Source organism: Mytilus galloprovincialis, chromosome 5 (assembly GCF_965363235.1).
Source record: "Mytilus galloprovincialis chromosome 5, xbMytGall1.hap1.1, whole genome shotgun sequence".
Classification (NCBI taxonomy): domain Eukaryota; kingdom Metazoa; phylum Mollusca; class Bivalvia; order Mytilida; family Mytilidae; genus Mytilus; species Mytilus galloprovincialis.
In genome coordinates, this window is record NC_134842.1 from 89,774,634 (window position 1) to 89,799,531 (window position 24,898).

A 24,898-nucleotide genomic window follows, 5' to 3' on the forward strand; every position below is an offset into this window, starting at 1 on the left:
AAGGAATAGGTCATATTCGGGACTTAAAAAGACCAGACGACGTGGTAAAAAATGTCGTTAGTTAGTTTGATGGTGTCAATAAAATTAACGGAGTGTCATTTTTAATCTTTCTTCCTCTTAACTCTGCTGGAGCAGTTTCCACATAAGGAACACACTTCTGTATATGATATGAGGTACGTATAGTGTGAACTTGTACGAGCATAACGTATCAATTGAGATATGTAAACACCATAGGATGGAACAGAAGGTATTAGTACTGCAACTGACATCGAAAAATGAACTCTGGTTGCAGTACTATATGTGACTGATCAGAAATGGGAAATTGATAATTGGAAAGATGAAAGAAGAAATAGAAAAATTCAATTGCACGAGGTCGTTATCTATTTATATCAATGTTTTATCGGGTTTTGTGACCGTTGGCAGTTTTCGGAGGTCATCTCGATAGATAATTAGATGGCGCTTAAACTTACATTCACACGAAATTCTTATATATTTATCATCGAGTACATGCATAGTTTACTGTTTATTTCAGACTTATTGTAATTTGGATATACGTTTAAGTACAAAAATGTATGTTATAAATCAAATATGAGAATTTGAATCAAATCGATGAACATGAACTTGACAGCTAATGCTCTTTGAAAAAGAAAATCGGAATACTATCAATACATGTTTATTATCTAAAAAGTAAAAACGGAAACTAAGGTAAATCCCTCACAATGTTTGTATTAATATATATACATGATATATGTAGATAGAGTTTTTGAGTAAATCGGACTGTAAAAAGAAACAGAAAACATATTTATTAAACGGATTGCATTGACTTTCCAGTTTTGGCAAGTCATAGGCAAACTCAGTGGTTGTCGTTTGTTGATGCGTTACACATTTGTTTTTCGTTCATTTTTTGTACATAAATTCGGCCGCTAGGTTTCTCGTTTGAATTGTTTTACATGCATTGTTACTTCGGGGTATTTTATAGCTGACTATGCGTTACGGGCTTTGGTCATTGTTGGGGTCGTACGGTGACTAGTAGTTGTTAATTTCTGTGTGTCAGCTGGTCTTTTGTGGAGAGTTGTCTCATTGGCATCATACCACATCTTCTTTTTTATAATCATTGGATGTAGCAGGTGAGTAATCAACTTCAAAATCTCATAGACAAACTGTGTGTCAATATACGGAGTAGCTGGGGATATCAACCTTCAACGAGTAAAAGACAATGTCAATGAATAACTTGACAAATAAACGGTCTAACAGTGTGTTCAATTCGGTTTTCATTCAATTCAAACAGTCTTATGCTTTACGCAATAAACGTATCCGCCTATCAACAGAAGTATTATGGAAAATCAATTTAAAAAAACAACAACTAAGAATCAGTATATCAACAGATTGAGTTTGTTGAACTGTTACTTCACCTCTTTATCGACATTGGTATCATCATGACAAATCAACATTTAACGGGTCACAAACTCTTTATTAACTTTGTTTTCTATATCAATAGATGGATTAGTGAGGAAAGTCATAGTCTGGTATAAACATCCAAGGTGTTGATCATGTTCATTGATGGATACTTGTATCTTATTTTGAAGATGACGTTAATCAAAATTATAGGTCTATCATAGCAACAAGAATAAAAGAACATAGTTCCAAAGTCCCCCAAATTTTTTTAGTGTAATTTCAACCACCTTCTTGCAATTTGAGGCATTAAACATGGAGAAATAAATTTGGAAGGGGTATAAAAATTAATAGCAAGTAACCCACTGTCAGACTTATATATGACCTCTTGAAAAAAGTAGATGACGAAGATATTCCTGGCTTGCTTGTCTTGTTGGACTTTGAAAAAGCCTTCGACTCTCTTGAGTGGAACTTTATATGTGAAACCTTGAAATTTCTAGGTTTTGGGGACACAATAGTGAAATGGTTCACAACCCTTTACTACAATTCAAAAAGCTGCATTCAAAATAATGGCTATCTATCTGATTTTTTTGTAATAGAGAGGGGGGTACGACAAGGGGATCCATTGTCTCCCTATCTTTTTATTTTATGTTTGGAACTGCTTAGTGCATCAATAAAATATGACAACAACATTAATGGTATAAAGATTAAAAATTCTGAATTTTTACTCAGTCAGTATGCTGATGATTCCACTTTGATCCTGGATGATAGTGAAGAATCTCTCAACAGTGCTCTAAATAAGATAGACTTGTTTTACTCATGCTCTGGTTTGAAGGCTAATTTTGAAAAAACCCAAGTTATATGGATTGGGGCAAAAAGGGGCTGTGGTGAAGAGCTAAACACAAATAAAACAATAATATGGAACCATTCAGGAAATTTCAAACTCCTAGGCATTCAATATTGTTTGTCAAAAGCTGATATATGTGTTGATAATTATTTAGAAAAAATTCAAAAAGTAAAAAATCTTTTAAGTGACTGGTCAATCAGAAATATTACTATATATGGGAAAATTGTAGTTGTGAAAACTCTCGCCCTACCAATTCTAATTCAATGTTTTACTGTTTTACCAGATCCATCCCCAGATATATTAAAGCAGATACAATCTATGCTATACAGATTTGTGTGGGATGGTAAAGGGGACGAAATTAAAAGAAATATACTTATCTCAAATTACGAGGATGGTGGTGTAAAAATGCCACATATTGAATCATTTATAAAATCACTTAAGTTATCCTGGGTTAAAAAAGTTTTAGACCCCACAAATTATTCCTCATGGAAGGTTCTTTTGGCAGATCACCTTGAAATGAATGGTGGTGAAAATATGTGGCATTTATCAAAATCAGCACTCAATGAAATTAAAAAAGAATTTAACCCTTTTTGGCAAAATGTAATTTCATCATGGGCCTCATTGTGTGAGCCTCTGACCACAGCCCCAAGTGATATCTTGTCTCAACCATTGTTTTTAAATGAAAATATTATGATTGATGGAAAAACAGCTTTTTATAAAAATTGGATACAGAATAATGTATTTTTCATAAATGATCTCATTAAGGAAAATGGAGAATTTTACAATTATGATGAATTTATTAGAAATTATAATATAAAAACAACTTTCTTAGATTTCTATGGACTAACCTTGGCACTGCCAAAGGAATGGAAGAATGTTATTCATTCTCAAGTATTTATCAAACTAAATACTGTCAGTTACAAAATTGTTACCGCCATTAAAACAGTTGATAAAGTATCAAAACATTTGTATAAATTTTTTCTAGATAAAATAAAGGAAACCCCATCACGCATACAAGAGAAATGGAAAATGAAATTGGGAATAGATATTGTGGCCGAAGAATGGAATTATTTTTTTAGTCTTCCTTTAATTATAACTGAAGATCCCACATTAAGGGCATTTCAATACAGATTACTCCATAGAATTCTAGGAACAAATACTTTACTTATGAAGTGTAAATATAGTGAAACAGAACTGTGCACTTTTTGTACCGAAACTAAAGAAACATACATACACCTCTTTTTTGAATGTAGTTATGTTCGAACATTCTGGCTTAATTTTTTTCAAAAGTTAGAAGATGTATGTAATGTAAGCTTTCTCCCAACCTTATCAAGTATAATCTTGGGTGTTAAACATCATCTATTTAAAGATATTCTTAATACATGTATTCTAATATTGAAGAGATATGTTTATTTATGTAGAGTTAGATTTACAGTCCCATCTGTTGCTGAAGCAATTGAATGGCTAAACTATTATTATAGGGTTGACATGGTCTCTATGAACTTGTGCTCTACCAGTAAAGCAATAAGATTAAAAGAAAAATGGTCAACCATTGATAATATTATTAAGAAATAGAGCTCAATGCAGATGTACTCTGTATTCTGTTACTGACTTTGTATTTTATAATTTGTAACAAGTATGGTTAACTAAATGTTTAGGATTTATAGCAGAATAATTTGTTTGTGCATCTTTATTTGTAGATGAGATTTGAAAATGATATGAAAATAATAAAAATATATATTACAAAAAAAAGTAACCCACTGTCAACACTAGGGACTATAATCGTGAACAACGAAAATCAAGGGACGACAATTGTGGTCTCGGACCTCCTATGTTAAACTAAATCCTCCGCTGTCGGCCATCTTGGGTGATGGATCAGCTAAAAAGTAACAACACTTGGTCACCGTCTCATAAGGAACATTTATGCTATGTTTGGTTTCATTCCATTCAGTGGTTCTCTAAAAGAAGTCATTTGTATGCATTTCCCATAGGGTCCTATGTTAAACTAAGTCCCCCACTGGCAGCCATCTTGGATGATGGATCGGCTACAAAGTAACAACACTTGGTCTGCACCTCATAAGGAACATTCATGCCATGTTTGGTTTCATTCAGTTGTTCTCTAGAAGAAGTTCAAAATATCAAAAATTAACGAAAACGACGAACGATAACGACCGACGACGGACGCCAAGTGATGAGAAAAGCTCACTTGACCCTTCGCGCCAGGTGAGCTAAAAAGTGGCAGCAGATGGAAGAATTAATGGATAGACTGATGTAAAGTATTATATCCTCTATAACTTCATTTCTTGGGGTTAAATAAGAACAAAATCAAAGGATATATTACTCCCTCGTTAATATTTTGCAGGAGGACACTCAGATCAACAAAAACATATTTAAATTTAATATCATACAAAAAACAAAAGACAAACAGCAATTTAATATTTTATTCTTAATTGTCAGAAGCTCTTAAATGACAAATACAACTTCTGTTTTGTCAAGTACAATAATACAATTCAAAAAAATGTAAACAAAAATATACACCAAAAAAATCTGACCATTCAACGAGCTTCAAGTTAATAATCACAGTGTATAGAGTTGTCTACCATAGACACAACAGCTGTCTACCATAGACACAACAGCTAAAGATTGAAATGTTAGTGTATAGAGCTGTCTACCATAGACACAACAGCTAAAGATTGAAATGTTCTAACACAATATAATTACATAACCAATAGAAGATACTGTGAATCATTGGTATAGAGCTGTCTACCATAGACACAACAGCTAAAGATTGAAATGTTCTAACACAATATAATTACATAACCAATAGTAGATACTGTGAATCATTGGTATAGAGCTGTCTACCATAGACACAACAGCTAAAGATTGAAATGTTCTAACACAATATAATTAATTACATAACCAATAGTAGATACTGTGATTTAATTAGTATTGGTTGGATACCAATTTTCGTAGATTTCGTAAGTACAGGGGAACCACAAATTCAAATGATCAGAAAATTACAAATGTTCTAAAGGAAAATATGCAGACTTTGTCAAAACCAAAAAAAAAAAAATATCCATGAATATGCAAGTGTTCTTTAAACCACAAAAATTGGTACCCATGAAAATAAATGAATCCACAGTAGTGCACCCTGGGTAAAGTGCCCCCTTTCTAAACCTCAAAGCTATTCATCTGGTATTGGAAAGGGATAAAAACTCAAATGATAGAAAATAACTGGACAAATATCTATTGATATATATCAAGATGTTGCTTGAATAGGAGATGGTTTTAATAATTTGTTGTAACAGGAATTCTTGTAATCTTCTACTAACAGTAAACAATGGTAGAAATTTAAGTAAAAATTAAATTAAGCACACTGATACGAGGGAGCAGTGATTTATAAACATGACCTTTCATTTCATTTCTACTCTCCAGTACCATAAAAATTAAACTGTTGATTTGTCAAGCCTGTGTGTAGTTTTGATAGAATACTGTAAATATTGAAATTAAAATGGTGTATAAACTATGAAAATATTTAAAGTAAAAATTTGAACTACACTAATGGTTCCCCTTAATCTGAACTCATCACTAATACATGTCTGATGCCACTGCCAAATCCACTATGAAATGTGGAGGCATGACCAAAACCGGGTTTTAGTACTTTACTTCAATTCAACTCAACCTAATTTTGATTCTAATCTGAACTAATAACTTTGTACAACACACTTTAGTCTGTTAATGTAATCTTTTTATGATGTGAAGGAAATAAATTAAAAAACCAACTTAAAAATCAAATATTGACCATATACAAGAAGTTTCCAACATGAAATTTTTCTTCCATCTCACTGTTTTTACTGAAGTAAACAAAAATATATCCATTATACAATTACTATGTTTACAAAAATAACAAAAAATCTTACTCCCCAAAAAATGCTTATCAACTTTCCTAATCATTAATACCATGTATACAATGATATAAAAAAATATTACACAAACATAGAATATACAGTATAAATAAGATACAAGTATTGGTGCCTACAACAGGAATGTTCACAAATGAACTGAACTGGGATGAAATATTTCTTACAGCTAATTTCCTAATGCTTGTAGAGCAAGACTTTGGTTAGCTTGATTGCTTAGTTTGTAATTTGTACAATTAAATTTGAATATAATATATACAGGTTTAACTATGCCTATATTTACTGTTTGAAGATGTCAATCTTAATTATAAAGCTTGAATAAACATTTATACAACAAAGCAAGCAAGCTTACCAAAGTTTTTCTCTACAAGCATTAGGAAATTAGATGTAAAAGAAGTGATAAATAACTTTATACTGATTTATCTCCCTTTCTTTCAGCCTGATTTATCTCCCTTTCTTTCAATAACTTTTTATAATATTTATAATTTCCTAGGTGGAACTAGCGTTTGTGGTATTTGCATACAACAAACAACATGGCAATTTAAAATGTCAGTATCCATGAAAATTCAAGATGAAATTAGTCAGGCACTAATTTATTCTGGATGAAAAATAAAATCAACTCTATTTCTTATTTAACAAATGAATATACAAATAGTGACATAATATCCAGAACCTTTTCCACACAATTCACTTAAAATATGTTCATTGCAAGAAAAGGAGAATTCTAAAAACTGGTAAAATTGTTACTGGTGCCTAAATTTACAACAGGGAACAGGAAATGTTACAGGATGTCTTTACATCTCATCATTACTACTCTAAAACTTCAGCAGCTTAATATTCCTATATTAAGGCATCAATACATCTAATTTTAACAAGATTCTTCTATGGTGTTAATCTAGAGTAAGGGCTGTTCCTTTGAATATTAATAATACCAATGGTAGGTATTTAGAAAATTTGATAACCATCTATATCGGTAAATGTATACACTTTTACTGTACAGACACCTACATGTTGGTGAAAGTTGGACGAGTTTTCTTCATGAATGTTTTTATGAAACAGACTTGTATTTTCTGTGTCAAGATCATTTATTCTTTTATTCTGGTCCCTTTTTATTTTCCAACACGGGATGCAGTAGTTGTTTGTGCGAATAACATAAAAATAAGCCTATATCTGTAGATGGAAGTGAATTTGCAGTATTTTAACAGTTTAGGCAAACTGGAAGGCTAAATATCAATGACACATTTTAAAACTTCATTTTTGCATTGGGTATAAGTTCTAAATTAATCTGCTCACATTCTAATGTAATATAAACACAATAAACAGAGATTGAAAGTTTCTTAAGTAACTCCTCATAGACCAGAAATAAAATTTAGAACGGAAATGGGAAATGTGTCAAAAAGACAACAACCCGACCAAAGAGAAGATCGAAAACTATATTTAAGTGAAAATTTATTGAATATAATTTTTTCTCAAACTTCACAAGAGAACTGAACCAGGTAGACCAATCATTCGTTCATATTTACACAATCCAAGCATACAAATGACAATGTCATGAACCTGAGACAAATATCACAACTAAGAGCTTCTTTCTTAATCCAACTTCTTGTAAGAAAGTGTTGTTTCTTTCAAAACAAAATACTAAGCCTCAGAAGACTAATGAAGGAACTGTATGTCCAAAGACGCTATCAAGGCTATTTTTTCATGAAATTTTTCTAAATGACACCCCCAAATTGTAGTTAAAAGATGCAATAGCTGTTTCCTTAAATTTCCCACAAATTATCTTCAATGCTGTTATACTGTAGGCAATCAATTTTCTTCTAGAAAGTTTAATTTTGTTTGTTTCCATGGATAGAAATTGTTCTAGAAATTCAAATTTTGTTGTTTTTGTGGAGAGAAATGTCAATACAAAATAGTAATATAACGGCCTAAATATCTAAACCAGTAAAAACAGTCCTTTCGAAAAATTAAAGGTTTATCAATTTTGTTTCACTTCTATTTATAGCTTATGAGAACTTATAAACTTAGCAGCAGTGGTTTTATTTTTTTCTTCAAAAATTATCTCTTAAGGACACACAGTATCAAAAAATATCTACAAACAGATTTACCATAAAAACATTTATTTGTTAGGAAATGTATATAGAACTTTGGAGGAAAGAAATTTAGGATACACAACCTTTCTTTAATCAATTAAACTATGTATAATACATCCCCTTGTTTCAGAAAAACTTTAAATCGATAAAAAAAAAAAAAAAAAGTACCCATTCATGAAATAATACTGTAATTCACTACTTGCATAAAACATACAGAATAAGTATTTTTCTCTTGTCACCATTTAACACAAATATTTTTCCACAAATATTTAAAATCACATCAATTAAGGAATGACTAATATTTTTTCTATCTATGAAGAAATAACATTAAAAATTTGGTGCACACTGAATAACATGCGTAGCGGGTTATTTAACAGTGTGCAACCACATTTTTTATGTTATTTCCAATAGACAGAAAAATATAACAGTCATTTTTTATAATTTAATTCTAAATTCCATTTTAAACCGTAACCATAAAAAAAACGTTGATGACGTCACGGTCACATGACTAAATTATGTCTATGGGCTGATAACAAAATAACGTCAGCTAATCAGAAGACGTGTTACATCCAGAATTAAATCATTCAGTAATAGAAATGTATCCTTGGATTATTAGAATTCTTTTACCAGAACAATAAACAAAATGTGCAAACAACTTCCTTGCAGTATTTAGTTTTAAGGATTTTAATGTCTCTATCTTTATTGGCAGGGAAGTTAAATAAAACTTTCCATTGCAGCTGAAATATATCTGATGTCATGGAGTACTCTTCATCATTGAAATATTTACAAGTAACACCAGCCTTCAGTTTTATGGTGTGCATTTCAGGGCATAAAGTTACAGAACGAAATTACCACTTTTCCCCCCAGTAAGTGGCAAGGTATTGCCCTAATACAAAAAGAATTTTTTGTGTCGCCCTCAATCTATTTCCTGAGAAAACTTTATTTTCTAACACTCGCCAGTCAACCTTAACCTCTACTAGACAATAACAATCAAAACCAAGGAGTAAACTAGAAGTGAAAGATCTTTTTGGTCTTAAATTGGAAAACAGTTATGATTTTCAGAATAACATCATTGAGTGATTGTTGATTGCTTAATGTCCAGTGGCTAATACAATATTAAATACCATAGCGAATTTTTAGCACACTCTATTTATAGCATTGTGACCATCGTTCTTTAACAGTGGATTTAAGAACAACAAATTTACTCAAAATCATAAAATACTGCAAACACAGTTACCCTAATTGAACATTTTATTGATTTTCCTTTTTTTATACATTTTAAACTTTAATAAAAGATAAAAGACAAAATTACATTTGCAAGCACTTTTTATCATAAATACACAAATTTACTTTGAATATAACATGTAATACTAGATATGTCAACATTATCTGATAAAAACAGAAAAAAAACCCACCATACACACATACATGGATGCATTCATCTGCAACTTCCTTCCAAAATCTCACAATCGTGTACCCTTTCCTACCAAAATAAACAACACGCAATAGTTCACAAAAAATGAGTAAAGGGGTGTCTCAAAGTGTCCTGTGTTTACTTCTAAACTTGTTTTAACTAATTCTTGCTAGTGCTCCATTCTATTTAACTTTGAAGAAGAATTTAACAAAAGAAATCATATGTTAAAATCAGAGTCTCTCCACAGAACTCGGCTAAATCTAAGGTTTAGACAATATGTTCTAATTAAGCAATACCAGGCTTGGTTTTTATAGTCCCACAATTTGTAAGAATTGAACCAAAAAAAACAATCTTATTTTGTTTCAAGTTAGCCATTACATTCCATTAAAATATGCCCAGTCAAAGAAACAGATTTTGTCTTCTGTAAAATTTTCAATCCATGTTAATGAGACAGCTATTGCAATAATAAAAGTTGTTTAAATGTTTTGATTGACTAATGGAGTAATCTCCCTTTGAATGTTCAGTATTCCCCTATAATCTGAAAGGTAAATACTTAGAGAGAAAAAATATCTTATAAAATACAGATGTTTCAAAATAGTCTGAGAAAATCACAGCAAAACATAAATAGGTTTGTCTACTAAGAAAAAAAATCTACATGACATTTTGAGACACCCAGTAAATATTGAAAATGAAAATAAATTCTTACATTATCAAGTTTATAACATTTTTTTTTACTATTTACACACTATTTACAGGAATTTACTATACCATTACAAAAGAAATATGTGCAAAACTAAAAATGACAATAATGTTAGCATGTGATACGGAACTGTTATAATATGAAGGTATATCAATTGCACAAAACGACCACCGATATAATATGCCATTTATTTTTTAGTATTTATTTATGGGCAGTTGACGTTGATTTGAAAGGGGAAGACAAAATATTTAACAATTTGAATAACAGTAAGGTATGACATTTCTATTTATAAACATCCATTTCTATTTATAAACATCCACTTCTATTTATAAACATTCATTTCTAATTATAACACAATCATTTTTATTTACACAAAACAGAGCAATATATTGACAACACATACATGTACAAAATAAACAAATAACAATTAATGACTATTAATATGAAAACCCAAAAAATAATTTACTTATCTCACGGAATTGTAAACGGTATTTAACTTCTTTAAAGTATGTTTGAAAAAAATGATCCAAGTAAAAACTTTTTTAAATTAAAAAAAACCAACATTTCCAGTGAAATCAGGGAAACATCTTTACTGAGAGTTTAGAACCAAGAATTAATTGTAAAATTAAGACATTGTTCTTAATTTCACAGAATTCTACTAGTCTATGTTACTCTCATTCCAGAAGAAAAATGCATCCAGCAATAATTAACTCAAATCATTTAATACAGAAAATGCCCCTAGTGTATGGTTACATACATTGTACATGTATATATATATCTTAGTGTAATTCCTATGTAAACAAAGTAATCATACATTGATCAATAAACGTATTGGAAAATAATATTTACAACATTATATAAAGGATAAATATTCTATAAAATCTTAATTCTGTTAGAAGTCATAACTGTTGTTGTTTGTCTTTTAGCATCCCTTGCTTCTGAGGCAAATTTTCTCAAAACGTTGTCAATTTTATAACTTTTTAATAAAATTGAGATTTTATAGAAAAAGCAATGTTTTGTAAAACTGAGATCATAAGAATAATTCAAACAATTTTCATCAATTTTCTCTCAGATTTTTGACATTCACAAAAAAATAGAGTTATCAGAGGCCAAGCAAATTTATAAAAATCATGTTTTCTCATTTAATCCTTTTTTCTTATCAAAAAAACTGTCATTGATTTTGAATTACTAATGAAAGTCTTTGTCCACAGAAATAAGAAGTGGCACTATAAGAAGCCAATATTTGAGTTGAGTAAATTATTTGTTTCAGATAGATGATAATAAATGATAATAGCAACCAACTGCTTAAAAGTTATGAAGACACCTTCTGATTTGCTTGGCCTTTGACAGAATTAAAATACACATCAGCACAAGAAAAAGATATCAAAATAAAACAACTGTTAAAACACAGCACTAAAATATTTAGAAAACCTTATTCACAAAGAATTGACCAGACCACAATAAGAGAATGTTCTTAAATCTTAAGCACTGTAAAACAATAAGATATAGAGTTCACTTATTCTCATCATATGAACACAAACTTATACATGTAAATAACATATTCTAATGATAATGTAATTGTGATATACTATAATGAAGAAATTTTTGAATCATTTCACATTTTCACGGTTTTGTTTACTAGTCTTAATCTAAATGCCAATTCAATGGCTTTCTATTGTGTAATTCCATTTAAAACTTTTTTTTTACCTCCCTATGCAATACTAGACTATTTTCTATTGAATGTCCTAAAATAACTTAAGACAATAAAAAAAAATTATAAGATGAACTAATCTTGAGGTTGAATGTTACCAAATTTACACATATTTACTGAAACATTACCTCTCATATTCATAAAAACAAACCCTAGTATAATAATTTAAAAACATTGGCTTTTATATTTATATAACGCACTTAAACCAAAAGCAGAGTATCCTAAGGGTCTGAATGAAGTCACTGCTTCAAGGATCATATATTTTATTTCTGTAAGCATGCTTGGGGCAAACCACATATCAATTAATGATGGCTTTTTAATGTATACATCATGTATGCTTAAAGCTTGAATAAGTTAAATATATTCTACCTAATGCAGATTGGTCAAAATTTGTATTACTAATAGTACATCTTAATACATAAAACACTAAAAACTTTATATGCATGAAAAATGACCTTTTGTTTTCAGAGAAGTTATAAGTAATGCATGTATTTATTTTTCTAACATACAAAAGTAAATTCTTTACAGCTATGTACATACAACAATGATTTTGTTTGCAAAATCTAAACTGGAATTTGATTTGTAAGATAAATCTAAATATCCATGTTTCTTTGTTTTAAATAAAACCCCCAACTTGTTCACTTCTTTTAATATAACAAATTTAAATCTTGAAAATATACCAAACCTACTGCACATCTATCAGCCCCATCATATTCAAATTCAAACTGAACAGGATTATGCTTTAGAATAAAATCAACTGGAAAACAACTGTATCCTATTAACATTTTAAGCTTATACTTGGCAGTGATATCCAAACTCCAAAGTGAGGCTCAGACCATTGATAAGACCTCTGACTTGCTTTAACATTTGCCATGTTTGTTGAACCCCCGAGTACAGAGTAGATATATGTTTAATTCTTTTACAAACAAAATCAAAACAATAAATAACACCAGACTATTTACAAATGTACAGAAAGATGACTTTGTCAGAAAAAAATATTAATAAAACAAAAAATATATATATAAACATCTGTTACGAAATGCCAAGCACTTTTCTTGTGTTCAAAAATAATGAAATGACTAGTACAGACACAACTGGTCTGTCTTACAATACAGAAACAACTCGCTAGCACAAAAATAACAGTTTCTAAATAACATTCGAAATATTCATGGAGGTTTTAACTGAGAGATGATATACCGTTTATTTACAGTGAAACTGACGAGTTGATTGTGTGATATGTTACATCTGCCAAGTAAACAACACAAAAAAAAGACATCTTATTTACAAAATTAACCAATCGAAAAAGAAATTAACACATATATACATACATTTTCATTTCAAGGATATACAATCAATATTACATATTCATGGGAAAAAAAATATACATTCACAAAATAAATCTGAGCGAAAACAACATTTCTGTACACAAAAGTTAATATTTACAGAGACAAAATAAGGTTTCCGAGTTGTAACTAAGCAATCGAGCAAAAAGTATGTATCACTGTTTCATGTATTAGGTACCACACTAATGAAAACCTGTAATTTATAAATTGACAAAAAAGCTTATCAAAGACCTTGTGCCAAGCTTACAAAATCGTTGGATTAGATAACAAAGTTGATGTCATTATACATAAATTTATAACTTGTTCATATGAGTCTGTCTGAACACCACATGAATCTATCACCATGCCATTGTTCTATTCCCTCTTCCAATGACAATCACATTGTAAGTAATGGGAAGTCTATCATAAAATGATGCCACCATATTTCCTGTTAAAGACCTCACAGATCATTAGGAAAAGCACATCATTCCACCACTGAATTTAACACCGTTCAATTTCGTCAACTGTCATGACTCTGGTTCCCTGTTGAGGAAGCGGTGGCATGTTGGGTATCTGTCCTTTCAACACATCATTACCAAACCACTTGAACAGATTGGGTTCTCCTGTTTTTGTTAGGTTGTTGTTCCCGTTATATAATCCTGGAGAAACAGGTCCACCCATTGCTGAAATGTTAACATATATATATGAAATTACTGATACAAAAAAGACAATTGCTATCTTAATGAATTTTTGGTAAAAGAATTTGTTTTCTAGAACAAAACTTTACCCAAAATTATTCTTTTACAAAGAATATCCCTACACTAACTTTCTTGATGATTAGATGCATGGTAAAAACAAAAACAAGTTTCCTAAAGCAACAAACATGGAGTTCTGCAAATTTCAGTTTATTGCTGCCGTCAGATTAGAACTTTTATATAGTGACGGTGTCACTGACCTGAAAATATTCATCCCACCCCATGGCAAAAATTGTCGCTAAAGTAAGCTTAAATTGCTATATCAATGCTGAGCTTAGACCCATTGAACTAAAAATCAACAGGGGTTTTCTTCCAACTCAAGACACAATATCCAATAAAGATATTGTCGTCACCCCCTTCTCATAAATGTGGTATCTTTAAACCCATCCTAAAAATATACCATTGAAATGCCCCCTCTTAAGCAGAAAGTATCACTAACATTGTTTCTGAGATAGTGCATGTGGTGACAAAGCACGGCTCATGGCAACGTTGACTCCCATTGAGTTGGGTATATTAAGTCCCGCCGACTGCAAAGAGGTCCGTGGACTCATTGTAGAAGGTGGATAGATTCCACGAATACCTTGAAGTCTAGGGTCCATCATCCTTTGCTGCTGTTGCTGGGCCTGTAGAGCCATCTGATTCAGGTGGTTTATTTGGTTAATCTGATTCAGTGCATTCACTAAAATGTTACCATAATCAATTAGTTATATTAAGAGCATTTTCTAAAATATAAAGAATAAACCCTTATCATGCTTATGTTCAGTGGTCATGGTGGTTGTCATTTGTTAACGTGGTTCATAACAGTATTTTTTTTATATATTGATTAGACTTTTGGTTTTCCTGTTTGAATTGTTTTAAACTAATTATTTTGGGGTTCATTTAGAGCTTGCTGTTCAGTGTTAGCCAAGGCTCCGTGTTGAAGAGCGTACTTTGACCTGTAAAGGTTTACTTTTTTTACTAAATGTGACTTGGAAGGAGAGTTGTCTCATTGGCACTCAATCAGCTGAAGTTACAAATACCATTAAACTATAGCATTAAAATCTCCCATTTAGGCAGAAAAATACATGTCTTATCCATTAAAACTGTCTTAAGGGCATACGATACAGTTATAGGGGAGGTAATGACGTTGCTAACGTAAAATGTTATTTTCGCAACGTCAAACTATGACATATCGGGAAAAGATGCATTTTTCCACTGATTTTTATCATTCAAACTGATTTAATTTGAAAACGAGTACATGGACCCCTATTTTTTTAAACGACATTTTTTTTCATTTTGCAGGGAGATTATGTGGACCAAATTTTATAAAACTGTAAATAGTGCAATTTTTTTAATTTTGATAAATATACAGCAAAAAAGTACGCTTTTTTTCTCAATTCATGACCATTTGATAAATATGAGTTACTTCTGAATAAAAAATGCATAAATTTTTAGGATACTTATAAAATACAGATATTACAAATTATTTAACAAACAAGAATGTGTCCTCAGTACACGAATGCCCCACTCGCACTATCATTTTCCATGTTCAGTGGACCGTGAAATTGGGGTAAAAACTCTAATTTGGCATTAAAATTAGAAAGATCATATCATAGGGGACATGTGTACTAAGTTTGAAGTCGATTGGACTTAAACTTCATCAAAAACTACCTTGACGAAAAACTTTAACCTGAAGCGGGACAGACGGACGGACGGACGGACGAACGAACGGACGAACGGACGGACGCACAGACCAGAAAACATAATGCCCCTCTACTATCGTAGGTGGGGCATAAAAACAATTTGTGTTTATCTTTTAAAACAAAAAAGTTGTGCCTTTCTTTCGAAATGAAAAATACGGCCACAATTCCGTATTTTGAGCAAATATACAAAATTTCGACCTCATTTATCTCAAAAAGTAGCACATGAAGGTATATTTTTTATTACAAATTTGATTTAATCAGGCAAAAATAGCCTATATGGAAATTTTCATCAAACTGTTAATATGGGATCAGAACTGTATCGTATGCCCTTAACTTGTATATAATGCTCAAAAACACTACAATAAAATGTCTTAAATTTATGGTAAGTGCTAATTAGGTTTTCTTAAAAGATTAAACAAAAATCAGACAATAAACACTTTTCTGAAACTTCCAACAGTCAAAATTAAAAATTCTCAAATGGTTGACTTCTAAAACACTCATCAAATAACTCCCCTATCATACCTTAGGACAATCGATACTCTTTCGAATCCCTAAACTAACAACATTCATCTGTATAAATTACCTCTAGCTGTAGCTGGTGATATACCTCCCTGCATCATCTGTTGTAGAACAAGAGGACTTGGGCTCATATTTACACCTCCTTGTGGGATAGGCATCCGGCCAGTTATGGGAATACCCATTGAAAAGTTCTGAGACACCGGAGTCCCAACGATCGGTCTTGTCAGTGGATTGGGGGAAATGTTCATTGGTCTGGGTGGCATGTTGGGTGATGCCGTCTGTAAAGTGTTCTGCCCCATTATAGCCCTCTGTTGTATACTGGCAGAGGACAGAGGAGTATTTAGTTGCTGTGACACAGAGAACTGTCGCATAGGTACCTGATTTGGTGTCATAACACCTGTTACACTACTGGTACTAACATTCACTGCTGCAAAGATATGACAGAAAGGAAATTTAATAATTTTATATTTATCCCATTCTTCCAAAAGACTACAGGTGATCAAAATCTTAAAAATATTTTACATACTAGATCAGTTTGAAATATTTGTGATACTACTCGAAGAGCAATATTAACAGCTGATTAACTGGATGAAAACATGCCCGATTAAACAGAGAACTTGCCGGATTAAACAGAAAAATTGAATGAACGACTTAGCAGTAATGTAATTTTTGATAGACAACAAATCTGAAATTCAAATTATACCTTTATATTTCACACTACACAGTCTTTTAAAAACATACTCTTGACCTATCATTAATGCAACACCATTTCTCAATTGGTCCCCAAAACAATAAGTCAAACTGTTCATTCTTAATTAAGTATTTAATGTAGCACACAACATTGCCGCCATTTATAGTAAGTTATTCTGTAAAAACATGTAAAAACGCACCTTTGACAATTGGTCTACCAGGAGTGGATAATTGTGTTGACAAAAGTGGTGGAGGCCCACTCATCTGTGGAAGTGGTCCATTGGCTTGCATCATGTTAGACATCATATTTGGTCCAGGACGAGAATTTTTATTTGCACCTGTTCCCTGTAAGTAACATGAAGAAGCCTGTAGATTTTTCCTTCAAATTTATTGTAAAGATATGAAGCAGCACAAAATTCAAATCATGGAAGTCCTTCTTTGTGCACAAAATAATAAAGTAGATTGGTATACTGAATTATCGTTATAAATTAAACTAATGTTTTAAGATTTTTTTATATGAATTAAATAGGACTTTTCTCAATTTCACAAAAAATTAAAACACATAGTAGTCTAAACCGATAAAATCGCAATAATAAGTGCATGCAATAATTTTTGAACTTACAGTATATGGCAGATTTTACAATAAGAAGGAATTATTGTTTTTTGTATCCATCAAAAAAGCAATTGCTGAAACTGTGAAACAGACTGTGTAATGGAGTAATGCATTATGTTATTGAATAAAATGTGTCTTTCTGAGTAAATAAAAATAAAAATTACTCTGTGTTTGTGTTTTATGTTAGAATTAGAGGGTTTTCAATTTCAAAATATTGGACATGGAATAGACATCATGACCTACTTTACTGACATCCAGCTTATTTGGAGTGGAATTTTGAAGTATTATTTATAAGTGGAGCCTAATAACATGGACTTATATTTTAATAAAAAGTCTTCTTTTGTGTTTTAATCATAACTTTAAGGCAGATTTTTATTGGTAAAGGCTAAAAAAGGTAATTTAATAATATTGTTGCTAACGTCACGTCTTTTCCGTCCATTGTGGTATGTCACGATCGCAATTTTCTTGTTAGTTCTCAGACAGCCCATTGTAGTTATTTTTATCCCGGGTTTTATAAATAATTGAAAATAGCAATCATATTAAATTTGGATGACGTAAGGGGGTCAAAGGACTTGAGGAATCAATATCATTGGCTGTTTTATTTTTTGCGAACGTTACTGTTCGAGGTTTCCGTCCAAATCAGTGTCACGTGAGCAACATATATTTATATCTGTAACTCTCCTGTATAGGAGTTACGATATCGCCCTTTGCAGAAATAGATTCGGAGTCAGTTCCTTCACATGATGGGGAAGCAAAGAAGGTAAGTTGTATGTAATATCGTTACAAGAGGACCTTAAATGTATTCCGTCCATCAAAAAGACGTTCGCAACAAAACATAATGTCATGATAGTAGATGTTGCTAATGTTACTATTACGAATTGGTTTCTTGTGTATTCATTTGATATAAAGTACACCTGCAAATGACATTCTGTATATTTAGAAATTCTAAACCAGACTGTACAATTTTATTACTCCAGGCATATTTTAAACATCACTGTGTGCATACATTTTAACTTTTAAAGATGTTGTTGCTCATGTGACATGTCCAAATGTCGCTAACGTTACTAATTTTTTGGTTTCTTGTGTATTCATTTGATATAAAGTACACCTGCAAATGACATTCTGTATATTTAGAAATTCTAAACCAGACTGTACAATTTTATTACTCCAGGCATATATTAAACATCACTGTGTGCATACATTTTAACTTTTAAAGATGTTGTTGCTCATGTGACATGTCCAAATGTCGCTAACGTTACTCATTTTTGTCTCCGTCACATTAGCAACATGAAAGTAGGAGACAGAACACAATACTGTAAAATCTGCCATATATAGAAGAAAGCAGGCAGAGCTTTTGTTTGATTTATATGGGAATTATCAAAATAATGATTTTAGAGTCAAATACATACAGTTACTTTGTAAAGTTGCTTATGTTGAGTATTAACAAGGCAAGCTTCTTTGAAATAGTTTTTATTATGGGTTTTTGCTTACTCCAATCCTGCTACTCCTTGAAGAACAAATGAACACGAGGGTACATTTTTGTGATTTTATCTTAATCAAGAAAACTAGCGAAAAATATATTCCTCATGAAATATACATAGAAATAGGAAGATGTAGTACGAGTTCCAATGAGACAACTCTCCATCCTAGTCACAATTTGTACAAAGTAAACATTTATAGGTCAAAGTATGTCCTTCAACATATTTTTTGTCTTTGTTACCATAATACACACAAATATGGGTGTTTTATTTACCTGTTCAATGTTCCCTGTACTGGACCCCATAGAATATCCAGGAGGAGGCACATGAGTGTTGAACTGTTGATCTGACTGAGGACCATTCCTCGACTCTTGGTACTTGTTGTTTAGGTGTCTGTCAATTTCATTATTTGGACTATTGTGGTCTTCATCATTCAATGACCCATCAGGTCGTATTAATTGTCTTATTGGTGGAGGAGGCACTGGTGTTCCTAATAAGAGGAGTGAGATCTTGATGTTCAATAAATAGTCAAAGATCACTGTATTAAACATAAAGTATTATGCTGTAGATTGTTTAATTCCTAACTTTTTGACAAGGCTAATTATCATGATTATGTACCAAAATTTCTGTAGAAAAAGAATGATGAAATTTAATACTAGGTTTATCTATTGCATTTTTGGGGGCATACTATTTTCTCCAACAGATAACTGCTCAAGATGTAAACAATTTACAGAAAATAAATTTACATAAAATAGTTGTCAATGGCAAAGAAATTTATAAAATATGAAAACATACAAAAAATGTTTTAAGATGTATTTGATAACAGCTGTGGAAGTAGATGTTTGCAGTAACAATTCCATCAACCTTTTAAAGATTAGACTATAATTTAAATGCTAAGAGTCATTTCCTGCAGAAATTTATGTATACTGATTGGTTTAGCAGTTCTATTAATTGAATATGTAGAGCCACACCAAACAAATTTCAATACAAGAAATAAGAACTGAAAGAAGTAATTATTCAAACAACAACATTTACAATCCTAGATCAAGCAATTTTTTTATCTAACCTTCACCCATCTCTGGTTTCTGTTTGTCCTTTTCACTTGCTTTGTCTGAATGCATCTTTCTCATCACTGATGTTGGTGTAAAAGCTACTGACACCGCAGGCTGAAACAAAAAAGGCCAGTTCTTTAATTATCATGTACCAGTCTCTGCTCCTACATTTGGTTATAGCTGGACAGGTTATGTAGTAATTATGTCTTAAAAATTTCATGTAAGATGTTTAAACATTTGTTGAATGTACTAGTATGTCGGTTATTTCTTAAGAATGACAAGTTTTTAATTGAAAAAAAGTTTCAGAGTTGATGCATAGATCATGTCTGAGTTGTGTAAGACCTACCTTTGGTTGATTATTAACAATAACTGGATTGTTGGACATGGGCATCGGCATCATACTTGGTGACTTTGATGGAATAGGTGTTCCTGTAGGGTTAGGTGACTTGGCCCTACAATTGTAAAATATTACATATTATTAAAAAAATCTATTCATTACAAGGTTATATTTCAATATAGTTTTTAGAAGAAGAATAAGACATATTTTCCTTGTTTAATTTTACAATAAAACCGTATCCGCATATTCTTAAAGAAGCATTATCTAATATTTTAAGTTTAATTTGAAAAATAATCAAGTTATTTTCCTGGTTCTAAACATTTACATTGACAGAACAGAACATTGAACAATTATTTGCTATAAACCACCAGCTTTCGTTCAATTTTTGTTCAAATAAAATAAAAGCTTCCCTTAAATATAATATTGTCTTGCAAGTAATAAATTTGACATCATGTTATCTTTTAGCATCTATTTATAGTACACAAATGTGTCACATGATGTTACTGCACATAAGTGTATCACACATTTAACAAGAATGTGTCCAAAGTACACGGATGCCCCACTCGTACAATCATTTTTCCTGTTCAATGGACCGTGAAATTGGGTAAAAAATCTAATTTAGCATTAAAATTAGAAAGATCATACCATAGGGAACATGTGTACTAAGTTTCAAGTTCATTGGACTTTAACTTCATCAGAAACTACCTTGACCAAAAACTTTAACCTGAAACTCTCACTTTCATTTTCTATATGGGTCAGAATTTACTGTCATGGAATTTGTGTTACATCTGACAATTTCTTAAAATGTATAGTCAATTAAGATTCAGAATGAATAAAACATAAAATGAAAGAAAATTTGCATGATGATGATATAAATAATCCCAATAGAATTCCACTTTTTCTGATGCAAGTGTTTCTTATACTAAATTTCAATGTGATTTTTGGTGGACATTTTGTTGAATTTATCGTGTCCGTAAAAATCATGTGGTTAAAAATACGTCTCAGTTGATTGTATCTTTCAAATACTCTTTGCTATATGAATATTAATATCAATAAGAGGTGTTAGATAACTATTTAATGGTGCTTAATAGGGTATACATGTCATATTAAAACGAGAAAATAGGTTATATTTGCAGAAATTGAAGATGTAACATTTTGTGTCATAAATGTTACATCCAAAAAATGTTACTTAAAACAGCTTTGAGATGTTCCCTGTCAAAAACATGCAGTTTTACCCGGAGATAAACTGTTCCAACATTCGGGTATAATGTTGTGCATGGACGGTTTTTCCTAGAAGTACTTCAAATACGCAAGTGTTGGACATCCATGAAAATAGTGTCAATTTGTTACATCTTATATACAACACTAATAAATTAAATAAAAGAGAACCAATTAACATAATAGCAATATTCAATTGATGTTTTGAAAAATTTATGACATAATGTCATACTAATGTACAACCATATTCAACACATGCAGTCTTTTCAACTTTCAATGGAAGAAAACAAGGTTGCAAAATTGAAGGAAGTGCAAACCAGACATTAGTTACATCATGTACATGAAATATTTCAGTTATATTTACCACATAAATATACATGTAATGAAGGATTACTGTGATTAATTTTGTTATTTCTAAATCTGATATCATAAAGATTGTTAACCTGACAAATTTGGTACGGCTAAGTTTGATGTAAACAGATTTATGATAGATGAAGAATGGTACAACCATTTCGCTGCAATAAGTCTGTGTAGAATATGGTTTCATTGTTACACCCTTGAATTGTTTGTCAAAATTTAGGCTAATGAAAAATTCATGAATAAAAGTAACCCAATTTACACACGGAGATTAGTTCACATTGCACCACAATATTAATACTAGGAAAGGTCCATGAAAAGATAAGCTAATATGGATACTGCAGTATATGGTGTAACACTGAAACTAAATCAATTTTTGATGTAACAAAGACAACAAATTTGAAAAATAGTTTATAATAAAAAAAGTATGAGGAACCAATTGGATTTAGTCAACTTTTTCTTCATCTGCACCATGCATTTCTGATATCCTGTAACCTTTCACCAAAAATTGATTGTGGTATATTCAGAAACATAAAAAGAAATCCGAAATTGTGTCCTGTTACATCCATGAGTTTAAAAGTGAAATTTCTTGAATATGGTTCAAAATTAGACAGAATACTGCTAGTATTTAATCTGTTTAGAGATAATGAACAGACTTAACCCTACACAGATGTTAAATTGTTCATAGAATTTCTGAAAACCAGTATTTACAAGAAGTTTTGGAGTCTGTGTTACATCATTCAATGAAATGAAAAAAGGCCACTAATATCATGTTGCATGAACAAGTTATCTTTTTGCATACAGAAATGGAAAGGCCTTGATCCCAAGGTTTAATTTACAGTGGCCTTTTCATTTTATGAGTAGTTTTAAATTTTCTAAAAAGACAGTTTTGGATGTAACAAAAATTTCATGACAGTAAATTCTGACCCATATTCATTGGACCTTGAAATTGGGGTCAAATCTAATTTAGCTTTAAAATTAGAAATTAGCTTTAAAATTAGAGAGATCATATCATAGGGAACATGTGTACTAAGTTTCAAGTTCATTGGACTTCAACTTCATCAGAAACTACCTTGACCAAAAACTTTAACCTGAAACTCTCACTTTAATTTTCTATGTTCATTGGACCTTGAAATTAGGGTAAAGTCTAATTTGGCTTTAAAATTAGAAAGATCATATCATAAGGAACAAGTGTACTAAGAATCAAGTTCATTGGACTTCAGCTTCATCAAAAACTACCTTGACCAAAAACTTCAACCTGAAGCGGGTCAGACGGACAAACGAACGGACGAACAGACAAACTAATGGACAAAAAAATGGACGCACAGACCAGAAAACATAATGCTCCTCTACTATCGTAGGTGGGGCATAATACAAATATTTGTTGGCCACTGTTGTCAGATGCACTGTAACCAGGAGAATTTGACAGGAATAAATCATACTACTATAGAATCAAACTTTAACCTATAATTGTTTACTTTTTACACAATGCGACTCGGATGGAGAGTTGTCTCAGTGGCACTCATTCCTCATCTTCTTATTTCAATTTCAAACATTCAAGTATATAAATATTACAAAAATCCATCTAGTAATACTAGATCTCAAAATAAACAAGATTAGTGGTAGATTTACATGCAATTCTGCTCAGATAGTTGTTGATTAACCTGCTACTGCAAGTTCTTATCAATGTTCGTTTGAAATGAATAAAATATACTAGTAGGCATACCTCTCTTGTTGTTTCTTCATAAATCTTTCTTTTTGATCTTCCAGTTGTTTCTTAAGTAAAGCTGTCTGCATTATGGCTTGTGTATGAGCTATTAATTCCTGTGGACTTGGTCCACGGTGGATAACAGGTGGCCTTATTGAAGCAGTCGACTGAAAATGTACGGTTAGGTATGTAAAATGATGCTCTCTTGAAATAGCCAAAAACAGACAGTGAAGTTTATATTTGAGTAACATGACCAACAAAACATTATCAAAGAACTCTTATTAATTATTTAGCTTGAAAATAATAAGTAATGGAGTACTAAACTATGTATAAATATATAAATATATCTTAAGTGACAAGTAGTGAGTGTTTGCTTGAACATACCGTATAGCGGGTTATTTTCAAGAGGTGTACATTTTCGCTTATTTTCTTTTAAAAAACATAATCGCCAAAATATATTTCGTCAATTTAAAAGTGCACATGCAATGGTATTGATAAAAGTTTTGAACCACCAAAATATTTCGTATACCATATTCAATGAAAATTGCAAAATTTTACACCCGCAAAAATAACCCACGGAAAAACATGGAAACTGCTGGATAATTTACGTACTTGTTAATACTTTGACAGTTTTCTGAGTTTGATTGATTGTTGTTCAATACCACTTTTGATACTATTGTGCTTTTTCAAGGAGGTCAATGTTGGAGGAATCCAGAGTGCCCACAGAGAACCACAACCGGAAATAGGAAAACTGACAATGCTAAGTCAATTAAAATTGGAGCCTAGCACACCTGATTTTGAACTTACAGCCTCAGTGTTGACAGTCCCCTAAGTATCTTAGACATGACATTGGATAATTTGTGTACTTACAGACATAGAAACTGCTGGTACATTGATTGGTGATGTACTTGTCAACTGAGATGGATGGATCGGTGATGGCGCATTGAGATGCATTGGTGGTTGCTGACTGAACACTAAAATCACAAAGCATATAAATAATGTATAACGTTTTTTTAAGATATTTTCATCAGGGCTATTCCATTAACATATATGTGGGAGGGTAGGAAGGGAAGTTCAATTATTGAATGTGGGT

At 31.4% G+C, this 24,898-nt stretch overlaps 2 protein-coding genes across 4 annotated transcripts in view; one reads left to right on the forward strand and one right to left on the reverse strand.

Moving 5' to 3' along the window:
• The first annotated feature begins 2,443 nt into the window (after positions 1 to 2,443).
• On the forward strand, positions 2,444 to 3,814 carry LOC143074194 (uncharacterized). The gene has a single exon (XM_076249743.1). It carries the CDS (start codon positions 2,558 to 2,560, stop codon positions 3,812 to 3,814), a length of 1,257 nt encoding a protein of 418 aa, XP_076105858.1. The 5' UTR covers positions 2,444 to 2,557.
• Positions 3,815 to 13,611: 9,797 nt separating this feature from the next.
• The window catches only part of LOC143076653 (uncharacterized), a 39,972-nt gene continuing 28,685 nt past the window's right edge, over positions 13,612 to 24,898 (reverse strand). For 2 of the 3 annotated variants that reach the window (XM_076252494.1, XM_076252493.1), the window contains exons 16-24: positions 24,676 to 24,779; positions 23,824 to 23,972; positions 20,532 to 20,637; positions 20,200 to 20,299; positions 19,409 to 19,623; positions 17,243 to 17,387; positions 16,417 to 16,779; positions 14,591 to 14,830; positions 13,612 to 14,079 (exon numbers count right to left, since the gene is read on the reverse strand). In XM_076252494.1, the coding sequence (XP_076108609.1) occupies positions 13,898 to 14,079; positions 14,591 to 14,830; positions 16,417 to 16,779; positions 17,243 to 17,387; positions 19,409 to 19,623; positions 20,200 to 20,299; positions 20,532 to 20,637; positions 23,824 to 23,972; positions 24,676 to 24,779 (1,604 nt within the window). In that variant the 3' untranslated portion in view covers positions 13,612 to 13,897. The remainder of the gene's footprint in view (positions 14,080 to 14,590; positions 14,831 to 16,416; positions 16,780 to 17,242; positions 17,388 to 19,408; positions 19,624 to 20,199; positions 20,300 to 20,531; positions 20,638 to 23,823; positions 23,973 to 24,675; positions 24,780 to 24,898) is intronic. The other variant, XM_076252495.1, reaches the window with a different exon arrangement.